The sequence below is a fragment of the Papaver somniferum genome, chromosome 10 (genome assembly GCF_003573695.1).
Source record: "Papaver somniferum cultivar HN1 chromosome 10, ASM357369v1, whole genome shotgun sequence".
In the NCBI taxonomy this organism is placed as follows: domain Eukaryota; kingdom Viridiplantae; phylum Streptophyta; class Magnoliopsida; order Ranunculales; family Papaveraceae; genus Papaver; species Papaver somniferum.
Genome location: NC_039367.1, coordinates 109,847,655 through 109,861,194, shown reverse-complemented (window position 1 = coordinate 109,861,194; position 13,540 = coordinate 109,847,655). Strand labels below are relative to the sequence as shown.

The 13,540-nt window shown below is 35.8% G+C and overlaps 1 protein-coding gene across 1 annotated transcript; it reads left to right on the top strand.

Moving 5' to 3' along the window:
• Positions 1-6,882: 6,882 nt before the first annotated feature.
• Positions 6,883-10,339, top strand: LOC113319053 (beta-amylase 1, chloroplastic). Its single transcript, XM_026567349.1, has 4 exons — positions 6,883-7,697; positions 8,534-8,744; positions 8,840-8,950; positions 9,066-10,339. Exons 1-4 carry the CDS (start codon positions 7,051-7,053, stop codon positions 9,870-9,872), a joined length of 1,776 nt encoding a protein of 591 aa, XP_026423134.1. The 5' UTR covers positions 6,883-7,050; the 3' UTR covers positions 9,873-10,339.
• The last annotated feature ends 3,201 nt before the right edge of the window (positions 10,340-13,540 follow it).

Genomic DNA, 13,540 nt, shown 5'->3' with positions numbered 1-13,540 from the left:
GAATATTTGATCCTCTGAGCATGTGTTGCTCATCTGATGGATTATTGGTAGCGTACCAAAAATATTAATTAGAATACTGGTCGTTGAACCGAGCATAATTAATAAAATTAATTACCATGAGGTCGTCGTAAAATTATTAAGGTTGGAATCTGGAATGATGATCCTTGGATTCAGAAACCCTAATTTGATCAATTGATGATCAATTCATGGTTCGTCAGAATTTCAACCATGGGATGAAAGAGGGAGCGACTACATGGGACCGTGGATCAACCATGTAGTGTCCATGAGATCACGTGAGAAAATACGAATAACTCCTGAAGATTTGATGATTTGTTGGTGGAAGAATGATTAAATGCTGGCTTAATCATTTATTCAAAATGCTCGTCTGAGCCTTAGGCGAGAAAACCTAATTAATTATGACGAGGCGAGGGACCGACCATGGAGTCATGAAACCGACCCTGGGTTGTGACGTGACCTCCTGACGATCACTTCATGAAAATTCAAAGTGTTTGGAAGAGTTTTGGACCTAATACGAGCAATTGTGCAAATTAGGTCAAAACTGTGAAAATTGATGGGACCGGATTCCGTGAGCCAAAGAGCCAATCTTGATCGGTCAAGATACCGTGCTCGTGTCCCCAAGGCGTCCGCGTCTCAGTCCTGAGAATTTTGATATTTTCAGGCGTGCAATTGAGCATCCATTCGAGAAAATATGCCAAAATTAGGGTTTCGACGAAACTGAGGAAAACACCATGAGATGATGAAAAATAATTATAAAATAAGTAATGAGGAGGCGTGGGACTGCCATGGTTAAGGCATGGTCGGCCGGAACGGTCCCGTGGTGCCTTTTTCTTAATTTTATAATATTTTGATGATTTTATGAAAAATTCATGAATTTTGAGAAATTTGATGAATTTAGGGAGTTTCCATGAATTGAAGGAGTTTTCATGAGTTCAGGAAAGCAAAAAATATTAAAATAATAAAAACAAGGGCGTGTGGGACCGTGGAGGCGCGTCCGTCCGGCCGGCTAGGGCCCGGTCCCACGAGTTTCCCTAATTTTTTAATATTTTTAGGTATTTTTGATGATTTGAGGAAATTTTTCCTTATTTGAGAGAAATACCATAAAATCAAGGAATTTGACGAATTCAAGGGAAAATAGGATAAATAATAATAAAATAATAAAGCAAAGGGCGTGTGGGACCGGCTAGGGCATGGTCGACCGGCTAGTGGCCCGGTCCCACAAGTTTTTCATAATTTTATTTTATTTATTATTATATGATGATTTGTGCAAAATACCATGAAATCAAGGAGTTTTTCATGAAATTAGAGAAATAATAATAATAATAATAAAATAATAATAATAATAATAAGGAACCGTGGGGTGTGGGGCCGGTTGGGACCAAGGCATGGCCGGTTGGCCAATGGTCACGCCCCACACTCCTTTCCTTAATTTTATAATATTTTTTATGGATTTATGGAAGTACCATGAAACCGAGGAGTTTCCTCGAGACGAAGAAGATTTGATAAAATGAGATAATTTTCATCAAATCATGAAAAATAATAAAAATGCATTAAAAATATAAAACTGGTGTGGGATTGACCACGATCGGTCGGTCGTGTGTTCGTGCTCCCAGCACCCTGGTCAATATTTTTAAGTTTTTATTATTTTCTTCTCTATTTTGCATAGGTTCATCGTTTCGTTGTATTTTTTGAAATACTCGTTCGTGCGGTGACTGTTAGTGTATCGTCGTTGAATACACCTTCACCATTTGAATCGGGGCTTACTTAGAGGTAGCTCAGACGCCCGGTTGTTGATTATTTATTACTAATTGTGGAATTCGGTGGAGAATAATCCACAAAACTGAGCAATAAGATGTTTATTATTAATTCATAAGATCATCTGAGGATTCGACTACGAATTCAGAATAATAAAGTGAGCATTACCATTCCATGGGATCATAGATTCGACCGTAGAATCAGAGTAATTAAGATTTATCTATTACCATTTATGAGACCAGTTGTGGATTCGATCATGAAATTGGAGTAATGAGATAATACATTTATTGATATTCTACGAGATCAAGTTGTGGATTCGATCATAGAATCAGAACAATTGTTTATTGCCATTCCATGGGACCAGTCGTGGATTCAACCATGGAATAGGAGCAATTGCTATTGCGATTCCATTGGACCAGTCGTGGATTCGATCATGGAATAAGAGCAATAATAGATTATTCTGGGAATTCAGTAGTGAATGTCACGGCAGAATTAATCTTAATTAGGAATAATTAACTTTGTGGCTCTATACTAGCAGAGCAAGCTGTCTAGGAGCATAATTATCCCGATATGAGCTTGTCGGTAAGTCATATCCTTTATATAGTCAGGGTAAACTTGTTGTTTGTTCCTGAAGACGTTATAGCTCTATACTAGCAGAGCAAGCTTTCTAAGAGCCGTCCATCTCGTGATACTATATAGAAATAATCACCGAAAGTATTCAGTATTCATGAGATATGCCGTTGTCCAGTCGTGAGAATACATATCTACATGTACTCTAAGAGAAAGTACTCTCCGTTGAGAATTCGATGAGAGACCCGTGTTTCAATACTCACGCCTGATTGCTGAATCAGAGCTTCGTATAATTATGAGTTTACGATTTTAGCCTTTGTCGAAAATCCACCATCTACTCTTTGATTTATAATTGAAAAAAATCTCCTCTTGGTTACTTTATAACAACTAAAATCTCTTTGCTCTTCATGGGAACAAACTCTTTGCCATTATATTACTAGTTCATTATGTGGAAAGAAGTAATTAATTTGTTGTGTAAACGACACGCATCAGTTTTAAATTTAGAAGGATAAAGCTTAAAAGAGAATTTTATTTACATGGGTAGAAAAAACCCACCGTCATCTTCCTTGTTTTTTTCTTCGCTGATTTTTTTTTCTTTTGTTCGGGTTCTTTACTTTTTTTTAGATTCGATATAAACTTCGTATAGTCATAAACTTTTTAAGCAAAATCATACAATCCAGAATCCCATCGAAGAAGACGATTTAATATAATAGAGAACTTATTAATGTTCTGTATGAGAAGGAAGTCGGTAGTTTGTGAAGAAAATAGTGAAATTAAAACTGACTCCATCAAAATAAACAGAGAGAAAGAGGTTAAGAATCAAATATGCGGAATTTAGAGAAAGATGAATCAAATAGGAATAATTGTTAATTTATGTTTAATGGATGTACAGAAAACAAGTCGAAAGCAATGATGCATTGCCAATCATGTATTCATTTGGGTTAATGGCGCAGGAAAGAAGTTGAGAGCAAAAAGAAAACGAAAAACTGTAGATGAAGAATATGGAAGAAGATGGGTGGTTTGTACCCACGTAAAAATAGTCTAAAAAATATTTTAATTTTAGAGGAAGGTTGTTTTTAACATATGTGTGTGTTGTATTTAGTCACTACCTTATCTAATTAGACTATTAATACTAACTAAATGAGGATTGTTTAGACATTTTGAAAACATTTTAGATAAAGGGTTTTTAAAAGAGTCCAAATTTGTGCACACTCCTTTAAAGAGTGTGCACGTAACAAACCAATTACATTGCTCCATCTTAACCAATGGTTATCCCATTTAATTAAATTATTTTTTAATTTAATCAAAATCTAAAAAAGGCAATCACATCTAATATTCTCCTAAATTATAGTGTGCAGTTATTTGCTAACTAATAGTAGTATTTTTAGATTTTTGTTATAGGGAAAGCTGATTTGTTTAGGGGGAAAGAAATATAAGGAAAAAGCTAATATTTTAGAGGGATGTATGAGGGGAACTATTTACTGAAATTTTAGTTTTACAATTTTTTTTATATAACCAAATTATCCTCTAGCTAACGTCGCATCCAATAACACCTTAATGGAATCTTCATTATCATTAACCAGTTACCTAGAGAATTTTTCTTGAGAATGTTTTAAAATCGATTCGATACAATTCTTGCTAGATCGTCCTATTTTGGGTTCTATTGCTGCAGCTTTTAAGGGAATGTGAGGAAAATATAAATGTTAAGAAATGCATAAGGGAGAAACGGTTGGATGTTTAATGTCTATGATGTTGAATAGGAAAAGAACAGTGTGGTAATTAGTTTTGGTAATAGATTATTGCATTCAAGTTAACATGCGTGTTATTTATTTTACATTGATTCAGTTCACTAAGACATTAATTGAATGTTACTGGTAAGTTCTTTATCAAATCATACTTTTGTTTAATGTTACTCCCTCCGTTTCAAATAACACACAAACCTGTCATTATTTTGAAACGGAGGTAGTATATATTTGTACGTTTCCTATTTGGATACCTATCAAATTGTGATTGATCCTCGGTTTTTTTGTGTGACATCAAAAAAGTTCCATTCCAGTATTATTCTTTTCGTTTATATAGTCTGTATTTGACAACAACACACGGATTTTCTTCTTCTGTGATTGATGTTTAATCGTTCCAATCAGTATATTCATTGTTCATGTTAGTTGTTAAAACTCTATGGAGAAAAGAACAATTGGATTTGATCAGGGAAACGATTTAGGGTTAGGGTTACACACAAATATAGGATTAGATTAATTTGAGGACGTAATGACAAACTTTATTATTTTGTTAGGGGGAAAGATAATTTTTTACTCCTCCCCTTTAATAACCCAAAGTCAGAAGAGATTTACTGAAGTCAAATAATTTTAGATTTTCTCCCTAAACAAATCAGCTTTGCTTATAACAAAAATCTATTTTTAATGCATTATTGACAAAGCTGATTGATATTAAAGCAATCTAAATCGTACTCGATGAATTAGCTATTCAATCAGGCAATAAGTAAGAAATCTCATATCACAGGTATTATATATTTTAGTTACTTTTCTTACATTTTCTACATCATAATCGTGAATTGCTCCAAGAACGTCTAAGAAAAATCAGTTAGAAACGATTAATGATTCAAAATCATTGATCTAGGCATCAAGCTGATCTCATGATGCCTTTTTGTTATCTTCCAAACTATGCTTCCGATCAATTAAATCCGGTATTTAACTTGTCGCACTCGAACAATATTGTACCAAGACTTCTAAGATTAGAGATCAACAATAACCCAAGATAAACTTATACCCAAACATTCAAAAAAAAAAAAAAGATTTGGAGGAATTGGAAGAAACCCATTCAATTTTAACTAAAGACCAACTAGGATGTTAGTTATGAAAACCAACCCAAACAATATGATGTTGCACAGCTCGTTCTCAAAGATAAATGATACTACCTCCGTCCCTAATTAGATTACCTAGTTAAAATTTACTAGTAAATTTAGAAATGATTTATCTCTCAAACTATACAAGGAATATTCGTAAACTTTGTATCATCGGAAAGCATTTTAAAACACTTATCCAATGAATATAAATATGGCTATCAAATTTTACATATTTCTTATAATAATACTAATCTATCACTACACTTATTTATGGTATAGGTCATCTAATTAGGGACGGAGGAAGTATTTCCTTATTTGTAAACATTATAATTTAGGTTAGGATTAAATATAATTGCCTTTTTTAGGTTTTAATAAAATTAAAAAAATAATTTAATTAAATGGGATAACCATTGGTTAAAAAGGAACAATGTGATTGGTTTGTTACATGCACACTCTTTAAAGGAGTGTGCAAATTTGGACTCTTTTAAAAACCCTTTATCTAAAATATTTTCAAATTGCCTAAACAATCCTCATTTAGTTAGTATTAATAGTCTAATTAGATAAGGTAGTGACTAAATACAACACACATATGTTAAATACAACCTTCTTCTAAAATTAAAATGTTTTTTAGACTATTTTTACGTGGGTACAAACCACCCATCGTCTACAGTTTTTTGTTTTCTTTTTGCTTTCAACTCTTTTTTTTCTTCTCTTAACTCCTTTCCCGCGCCATTAACCCAAATGAATAGTACATGATTGGCAATGCATCATTTGCTTTCGGTGGGTTTAATGTGGGTCCCAACCCACTCACTCGTATAACTCTCAGGGTTAAACCCTCAAGATATACATCATGGTTTTTGTTAACTTGTATACCCGTATACGTGTTAAGGTTTAATAAAGAATTATTTAATTTTTTTGGAAATTGTATTTTTTTATCTTATTCTATTAGAAATTGGTTTTTTTGCACTACAAACAACAAATTTTGTTCCCAATGCAAAGAATTGTTGTTTTCGATGCAATAAAACAAACAAATCTTGTTTCTAATACAAGAAATTGTTGTTTTAGTGAACCTTAATATGTATACGGGTATACAAATTAACAAGATCCATAAATCATTTCCGGATATATTGTCGGTTCCTTACTACACGTTGCAAGTGTACATGCTCCACATGTAAAAAGTAACCACTCGTGATTTACACACATCGTGCGTATATGCTTCTCACTCTTGTTTCTTCCTGCTCCACATGTAAAAAGTAACCACTCGTGATTTACACTCATCGTGCGGACTAGATAAGTTTTACGGGATCATAATATCTTCAGGTCACACCTAAACAAATGTCCTCCATACCTGATGGATAACGACAAAAAGTTCATCAACCGAAAGAGCCAACTCTCCATACACGTAATCCACCCAACCATCTAACAAAACCTCAGTCATACACGTGTCAATCTCCGCTACGCTTATCCACCAATGTTCGAATCAAACTCCAAGAAACACGTAAATATTCAGTTTTGATTAACGAGGAAAATAATTCCACTTCCAACAAAACTCAACCGTTGACGCAATACCACGTGTTAGAAAGGATACGTGTCAGCGTCCGAAATCAAATGCATTAATTAATCTGGATAAATAAACTAATCCAGAAAAAAGAAAAACAGATTATAAATAGAATAGTTCTACATCGCTAAATCCTTCGCATCAAAAGCTCCACAGAAACACACAAGAAAAAAGTAAAAGGAAGACGAACACAGCGATAATCTCTGCAACAACACCGAAACCCTAATTTCTTAATTTCAATTATCCTCGTACTCATCATCAGCTCTTTTCCAATCTCTATAATTTGATGGCGGGGTTGAGTATAACACATCAACTCGGATCATTAGCCGGAAGCCCAATTCAATCATCATCAGATTCCGGATTAGATGCATCAACATCATCGGCAGTGGTAAACGCAGCAGCAGTTTGGAAATCACCTCAAACAAATCTACGGTGTAGAATTCAAGGAGGAGGTACAGAGATCGAGGCATTATCACCACCGGTAAGTCCTTGTAGATCCCCCGGATTAAACGGAATCAGAGCTGATCTAACGGTTGCTTGTCAAGCATTTACAACAATAGACAGAGAAATGGAAATGATGATGCCTCAGATAGAAGAAGAAATGATGAAAACGAGGAAATTTAAAGAGGGGGGTGCGCAGGATAAGGAGAAAGGGGTGCCGGTTTATGTCATGATGCCATTAGATAGTGTTAATATGAATAATGGTGTAAATAGGAAAAAAGCTATGAATGCTAGTTTATCAGCCCTTAAAAGTGCTGGGGTTGAAGGAATTATGATGGATGTATGGTGGGGATTAGTTGAAAGAGATGGTCCTGGTGTTTACAATTGGGGTGGATACATCGAACTCATGGAAATGGCTAAAAAGCATGGTTTGAAAGTTCAAGCTGTTATGTCTTTTCATCAATGTGGTGGCAATGTTGGTGATTCTTGCACGTGCGTATTCTAGCCTCTCTCCCTTTCATCATCTTACGCCCTTTTTTTCTTTCGTTCGAAGTTTATGATAATTGGTTGGAAAATTCGTTTTTATTTGTAAAGATCGTAGAATAGGACCATTGATTCGGAAAATTTATCACAAGTTAGTTCCCTGCTGTTTAGGAATTTAGATCAATTATGTGGCTAATAGGGAGCACGCAAGTGAGCTTGTTTGCTTAAAGTACAAGATTACGTTTTTACTTTTTACTCTCTTTTTTCTTTTTCTTTTTTTTCCTCCGGGACCTTCTAAGTTTTGTTGTTTTGCATTAAAATGTCACCTTCTTCCTTATTTTTCAAATTTTGCTTGCCTTTTTCCTTTTTGTTACGTGCATTTTTTGTTTTACATTTATTTTTGCCTCTTGCTTGTGGTTATTGTGATCCACTTTTCCTTGACTTCTCTGCTACATTTATTTTTTACATGAAACCCATTAAGAAACAAAGTTAGTTATGCCAGAAAATTCTCTCTCTCTCTATATATATATATATATATAGTATGTATAACATGAATGCTTCCTGCCTTATGTGGGATTTGATATACAGTTTTTATGGGGAAAACAACAAGAAAAAGATTTAGTATACAATGTCTTTAAACGACAATTTGGATTAATGTTGACATTCGGCTTAAAACAAATTCTGGTGTTTGGTTGGATACCGGACGGTTTTCTCTTTTAATTTGGGTCACATCATATACTCTTTAGGCTAATTGTTGTTGTGAGCTATTGTTATACTTGCTCTGCTTTGCCATCTAGTCTACTCTTGTTTTTCTGATAGTATTTTAATGATTTTTTGGCATATAGTATACCTCTGCCAAGGTGGGTGACAGAAGAAGTGGATCAGGATCCCGACTTGGCATATACAGATCAGTGGGGAAGGAGGAATTATGAGTATATATCCCTTGGTTGTGACACCCTTCCAGTACTAAAAGGAAGAACTCCAATTCAGTGTTATGGTGACTTCATGCGTGCTTTCAGAGATCAATTTAAACATCTTCTTGGTGACACCATTGTGGTAAATACTTATGCTTGAAATGAAATCAACATGGCTGTTTTGTATATCTATTTTTTAGTTCACTTGCTAAATAATATTCGTTGTGATTCATCCAGGAAATCCAAGTAGGAATGGGTCCTGCTGGAGAGCTTAGATATCCGTCTTACCCAGAGCAAAATGGTACATGGAGGTTTCCTGGAATTGGAGCTTTCCAATGCTACGACAAGGTAAGTACAGTTTTATGTTCACCAATTGTTTCCTTAAACAATAAGGTATTGTTATGCAGAGCATGTTCCGCGTCTTAAGTTTTGTTTTTCCTACCTATGCGGTTAATTTGTACAGTACATGATCAGTAGCTTGCAAGCTGCGGCCAATGCTGCTGGGAAATCTGAATGGGGAAGCACTGGCCCTAGAGATGCAGGTGAATACAACAACTGGCCAGAAGATACCCCATTTTTCCGTCGTGAAGGTGGTGGTTGGGATAGTCAGTATGGTGAATTTTTCCTCACCTGGTACTCCCAAATGCTCTTAGATCATGGTGAGCGCATAGTATCATCTGCAAAATCTATCTTTGAAACTACAGGAGTTAAGATCTCTGTGAAGGTCGCAGGGATCCACTGGCATTATGGCACCAGGTCGCATGCCCCAGAGCTCACGGCAGGATATTACAACACGCGCTTTCACGATGGGTACCGACCGATTGGACAGATGTTGGCACGTCATGGGGCGGTCTTCAATTTCACTTGCATAGAAATGCGTGATCATGAACAGCCGCAAGATGCACAATGTGCTCCAGAAAAGCTCGTAAAACAAGTTGCTTTGGCAACAAGAGAATTTGGGGTTCCTCTTGCAGGTGAGAATGCATTGCCACGTTATGATGAGACTGCCCACGATCAAATATTGAATGCTGCCTCGTTGAAGTTTGATGACTCAGAAAACGAGAGTGAAATGTGTGCTTTTACATATTTGAGGATGAACCCGGATTTGTTCCAACCAGATAATTGGAGAAAGTTTGTGTCATTCGTGAAGAAGATGAAGGAAGGGAAAGATGCAAATCGATGTTTAGAACAGGTTGAAAGGGAGGCCGAACATTTTGTTCACGTCACTCAACCCTTGGTGCAGGAAGTTGCTGTTGCTCTAATGCACTAGAGTGAAAGGGACATATATTTACATCCACTAGGCTGTTAGATGTCACCATATAGACCTTTTCTCTCTTTATATATTTCAGTAGGAAAGGGGGATGCTAAAATCATGTCTGCAATAGGAGCACGCCTCAGTTAAACTAAATGTACTTGTAGGGAAAATAATTAACGGAGAGGGTGAATGTCAGGGTGACTACCTTTCTCCGTCTTCCCGCTTACCTTACAGCGTGTTGTGTAGTGCTGTGCTGTGTTCGTGTATTAGGTATCAAGTAGTGTTGTGTTCCAATTTCTTTGAAGTTCGTACTTACAGGGGGCTAGTTGATACAGAATAATTATACCGTAACAATAATAGTAATAATAGTAGGTGCTGTATTTCGCTGTAATCCTGAGCTAGAAGAAGATAAATTACAGTATATTCTTCTTGCTTTTAATCGCTTAGTGAAGTAAAAGAATCAATTTGAACAATTCGAGTGATTGTCTTCATCTCTCTGAGTGCTAATCAATGTTTTGAAACCCAGCCCGGGCGTTGACCCAACAAAATTACTGGGTCAGGGTCAACTGGTTAACCGGGTTCACTCAACTTGTCTGCGTTGACTTTATCAAAAAATATCAAGGAGACCTTAGCATTTTACTTACCATCCTTAGTTACTTATCTATTTTATTTTAATAAAAATGTTAATAATCAAAACATGTTAATAATCAAAACTACCTAAAAGATTATAAAGATATAAAAGATTATATATACTTATGGAGTATAAATTATTTACATGATTTATAAGGGATGATACCAGTTTTACTATGGGGTGATACCAGTCCATCCATCCAATGGTCAGGATCAGCCCCTAGTAGAGCTGGTATCAGGCCTTATAAATCATGACTATTTAAGAAATTTAAATTGTGGAGTCAAATATATTTTCTTGTAAAAGGAATGGAGAATATATTTGTTTCGTTAATTATATAAATTTCTTTAATGTATTAAATTGGGTCTCATTGAAAATGAATTTATAAATGTAAAAATTTAAGGATATATTAGAGAGTTTATTGGGAAAATATAACTACAACCGGAAGCTGGATACAATTTGAAACCGACGAAAATGGAATAGAGGACAATCTTTTTGAAACAGAGGGAGTAACATTTAGTTAATCACAATACCAAGAAATTTAAGAAAAAAAATTAGCACAATTGTTGCTAATCTTGTATATTAATTTATTTTTGAATTTTCTTCTTGGATTTTTTGAGATGTTGTTTTGGGATAAAAACTGATTCTGCTGGAAATGGTAAATTTGGGTGTGCCGCCGAGAAACGAATCTAAACCCTAAACAAATGCACTGCACGGGAGTACTTTAGATTCGAGAGATCAATCTGTACAATTCTGGCCTAAACCAAGAAATGGTCGTTCCAGTCTTGCTTCGGTCACAAAATGAAGGAGAATGGTTGATCTTAGGGAGGGAAGCGAAGAAGGTGTTGAGATCATAATGGTTAACTCTGAAGGTATGGTTGTTTATGACTCGTATCAGAATTTGGAACTTTCTTATGGAATATAATCTATAAGTTCTTGGTGTTTTTTGGATACTTGTGTTGATAACACTTGTTGACGGTTAAAAATAGATTGAAAACCTATTTATACAAGTCATAGTTGATCACACTGATCTCGTAGGAAGTAGAGGTAGTTAAGTAGTGGAGAAGTGGGATTGTGCAAGAGTGGTGAAAACCATGTCCTTGTCATGAAGGGAAGATCGGTAAGTTTTACACCCACTACTGCTTTACTGCTATCAACCGTCCGCCTATCCTGACACTTTCTCATAATGGGCGCGTTACACGCCGTATGCTGTAAACCGTCAGACCAATACCCTGATGAACATCCCCCAGTTTGTGAATGTTTGATGTCTTGAGTATTTTCATGGAAAATATGTAGCAAGTTGCTGAGTGGGTCTTGCTTGCAAGACCTAATTATTTTGATCAATCACGCGCAAGCTAGGCGGCGGGCGGTCATATTTGAGCAGCTGCCAGGAGCTATCCATATACATTGAAGATGTGGTGGTCGGTCCCTATAGGAGAATGATGGATGGTAGCCATTTTGACATCCTATTGGTTGGCCCAAATTAAATCTAAACTGGTTAAATTGGCTAGCCAAGTTGGATGGCTGAGATGATTTGCAGAAGTTTGTGTTAATTCATGAAATTTCGTAATCAGAAAATTCAGATGTGAGACCCTCACTAAAACTGCTGTAAAATTCTCATACAAACTCGGATTTTGATGATCCGCCCTCCATTCTTATCAGAAAAGAATTTCCTATCTTTCTATGCGTAGATATTTAGGTTTTGAGCTCGTTTAGGAGGTGAAAACATCCCGACAGTAAAAACTCAGGAAGAATTCAGGAGGTTGGCCCAAATTAAATCTAAACCGGTTAAATTGGCTAGCCATGTTGGATGGCTGAGATGATTTCCAGAAGTTTGTGTCAATTCATGAAATTTCGTAATCATAAAATTCAGATGTGAGACCCTCACTAAAACTGTTGTAGAATTCTCATTCAAACTCGGATTTTGATGATCCGCCCTCCACCTTATCAGAAAAGAATTTTTTATCTTCTTACGCGGGAATATTTAGGTTTTGAGCTCGTTTAGGAGGTGAAAACAGCTCGACAGTAAAAACTCAGGAAGAATTCAGGAGGAATTCTGTCAGTTTTCAGCCATGACCTAGCTCGTCTTTTAAGCTGTATCTTTTATCTCGTTGATCCGATTGATGTGATTTTTTATTATGTTTTACTAGACATCCATAAGAAACTTTTGGCATGTAGATCATACTCTAGTTATTTACCAAATTCTCTCAGATGTTCGTCCAATCTTTGGTAACCTTTTGGATATCGTCCGACCAAGTTGGAGAGATATGATTGGTCAAAGCCAAAGACGGGCTGCCGGCCACCTTTAATTAAAAGTGTAGTTTGTTTTTTTATAAGTCAAAAAATGTATTAATATATAAAAAAAATTACAAAGAAGTGTTTACAAGATAAGAGGTCTCAACAACCCCAAAAACTTGCAAACTACTTGAATATATAATAAGCAACATTAGGTTGTTCCACAGAAATTAAAAACTGAGGTCTTCCATCATAGTAAATTCCCACTTCATTATCTAGAAGACACCCTCTCTTAGCCATGGAATCCCAGAAAAATTGCCCTCCCTATAGGTATGAATAAACCTTATTGAATCATAATTTTTAAAAACCCCTAACCACCGCTGTCTAGAGAACCAAGGTAAATTAGAATTTTTAAGCGCCTCCACAACACTAGAAGAGTCCGAGCGAATGTAGATTCGCCTCACTCCCCATCTTACAGCCCATTCCATTCAGAAAATGATTCCATATAATTCAGCAAAATAATTTGTTGTAATTACCCAAGCCAATAGACAAAGCGCCAATCACATTGCAAGAAGAATCTCTCGCTACTACACCTGCACCAGTCGTACCTGGGTTTCCTCTCGCCGCGCCATCACAACATAATTGAAGTTCATTACTATCTGGAGGAATCCAAAAACACTCCACTGGTTGCTGCCAATTGACACTCCTGTGTTGAACACGGAAATAGTTCAAAAGAATAATATCATCAGCACAGTTCTTCATATGACCCTTTAGACGAACTGAATAGTCTTGAATCAACTTCAGAACTCGCTTAAAAAAT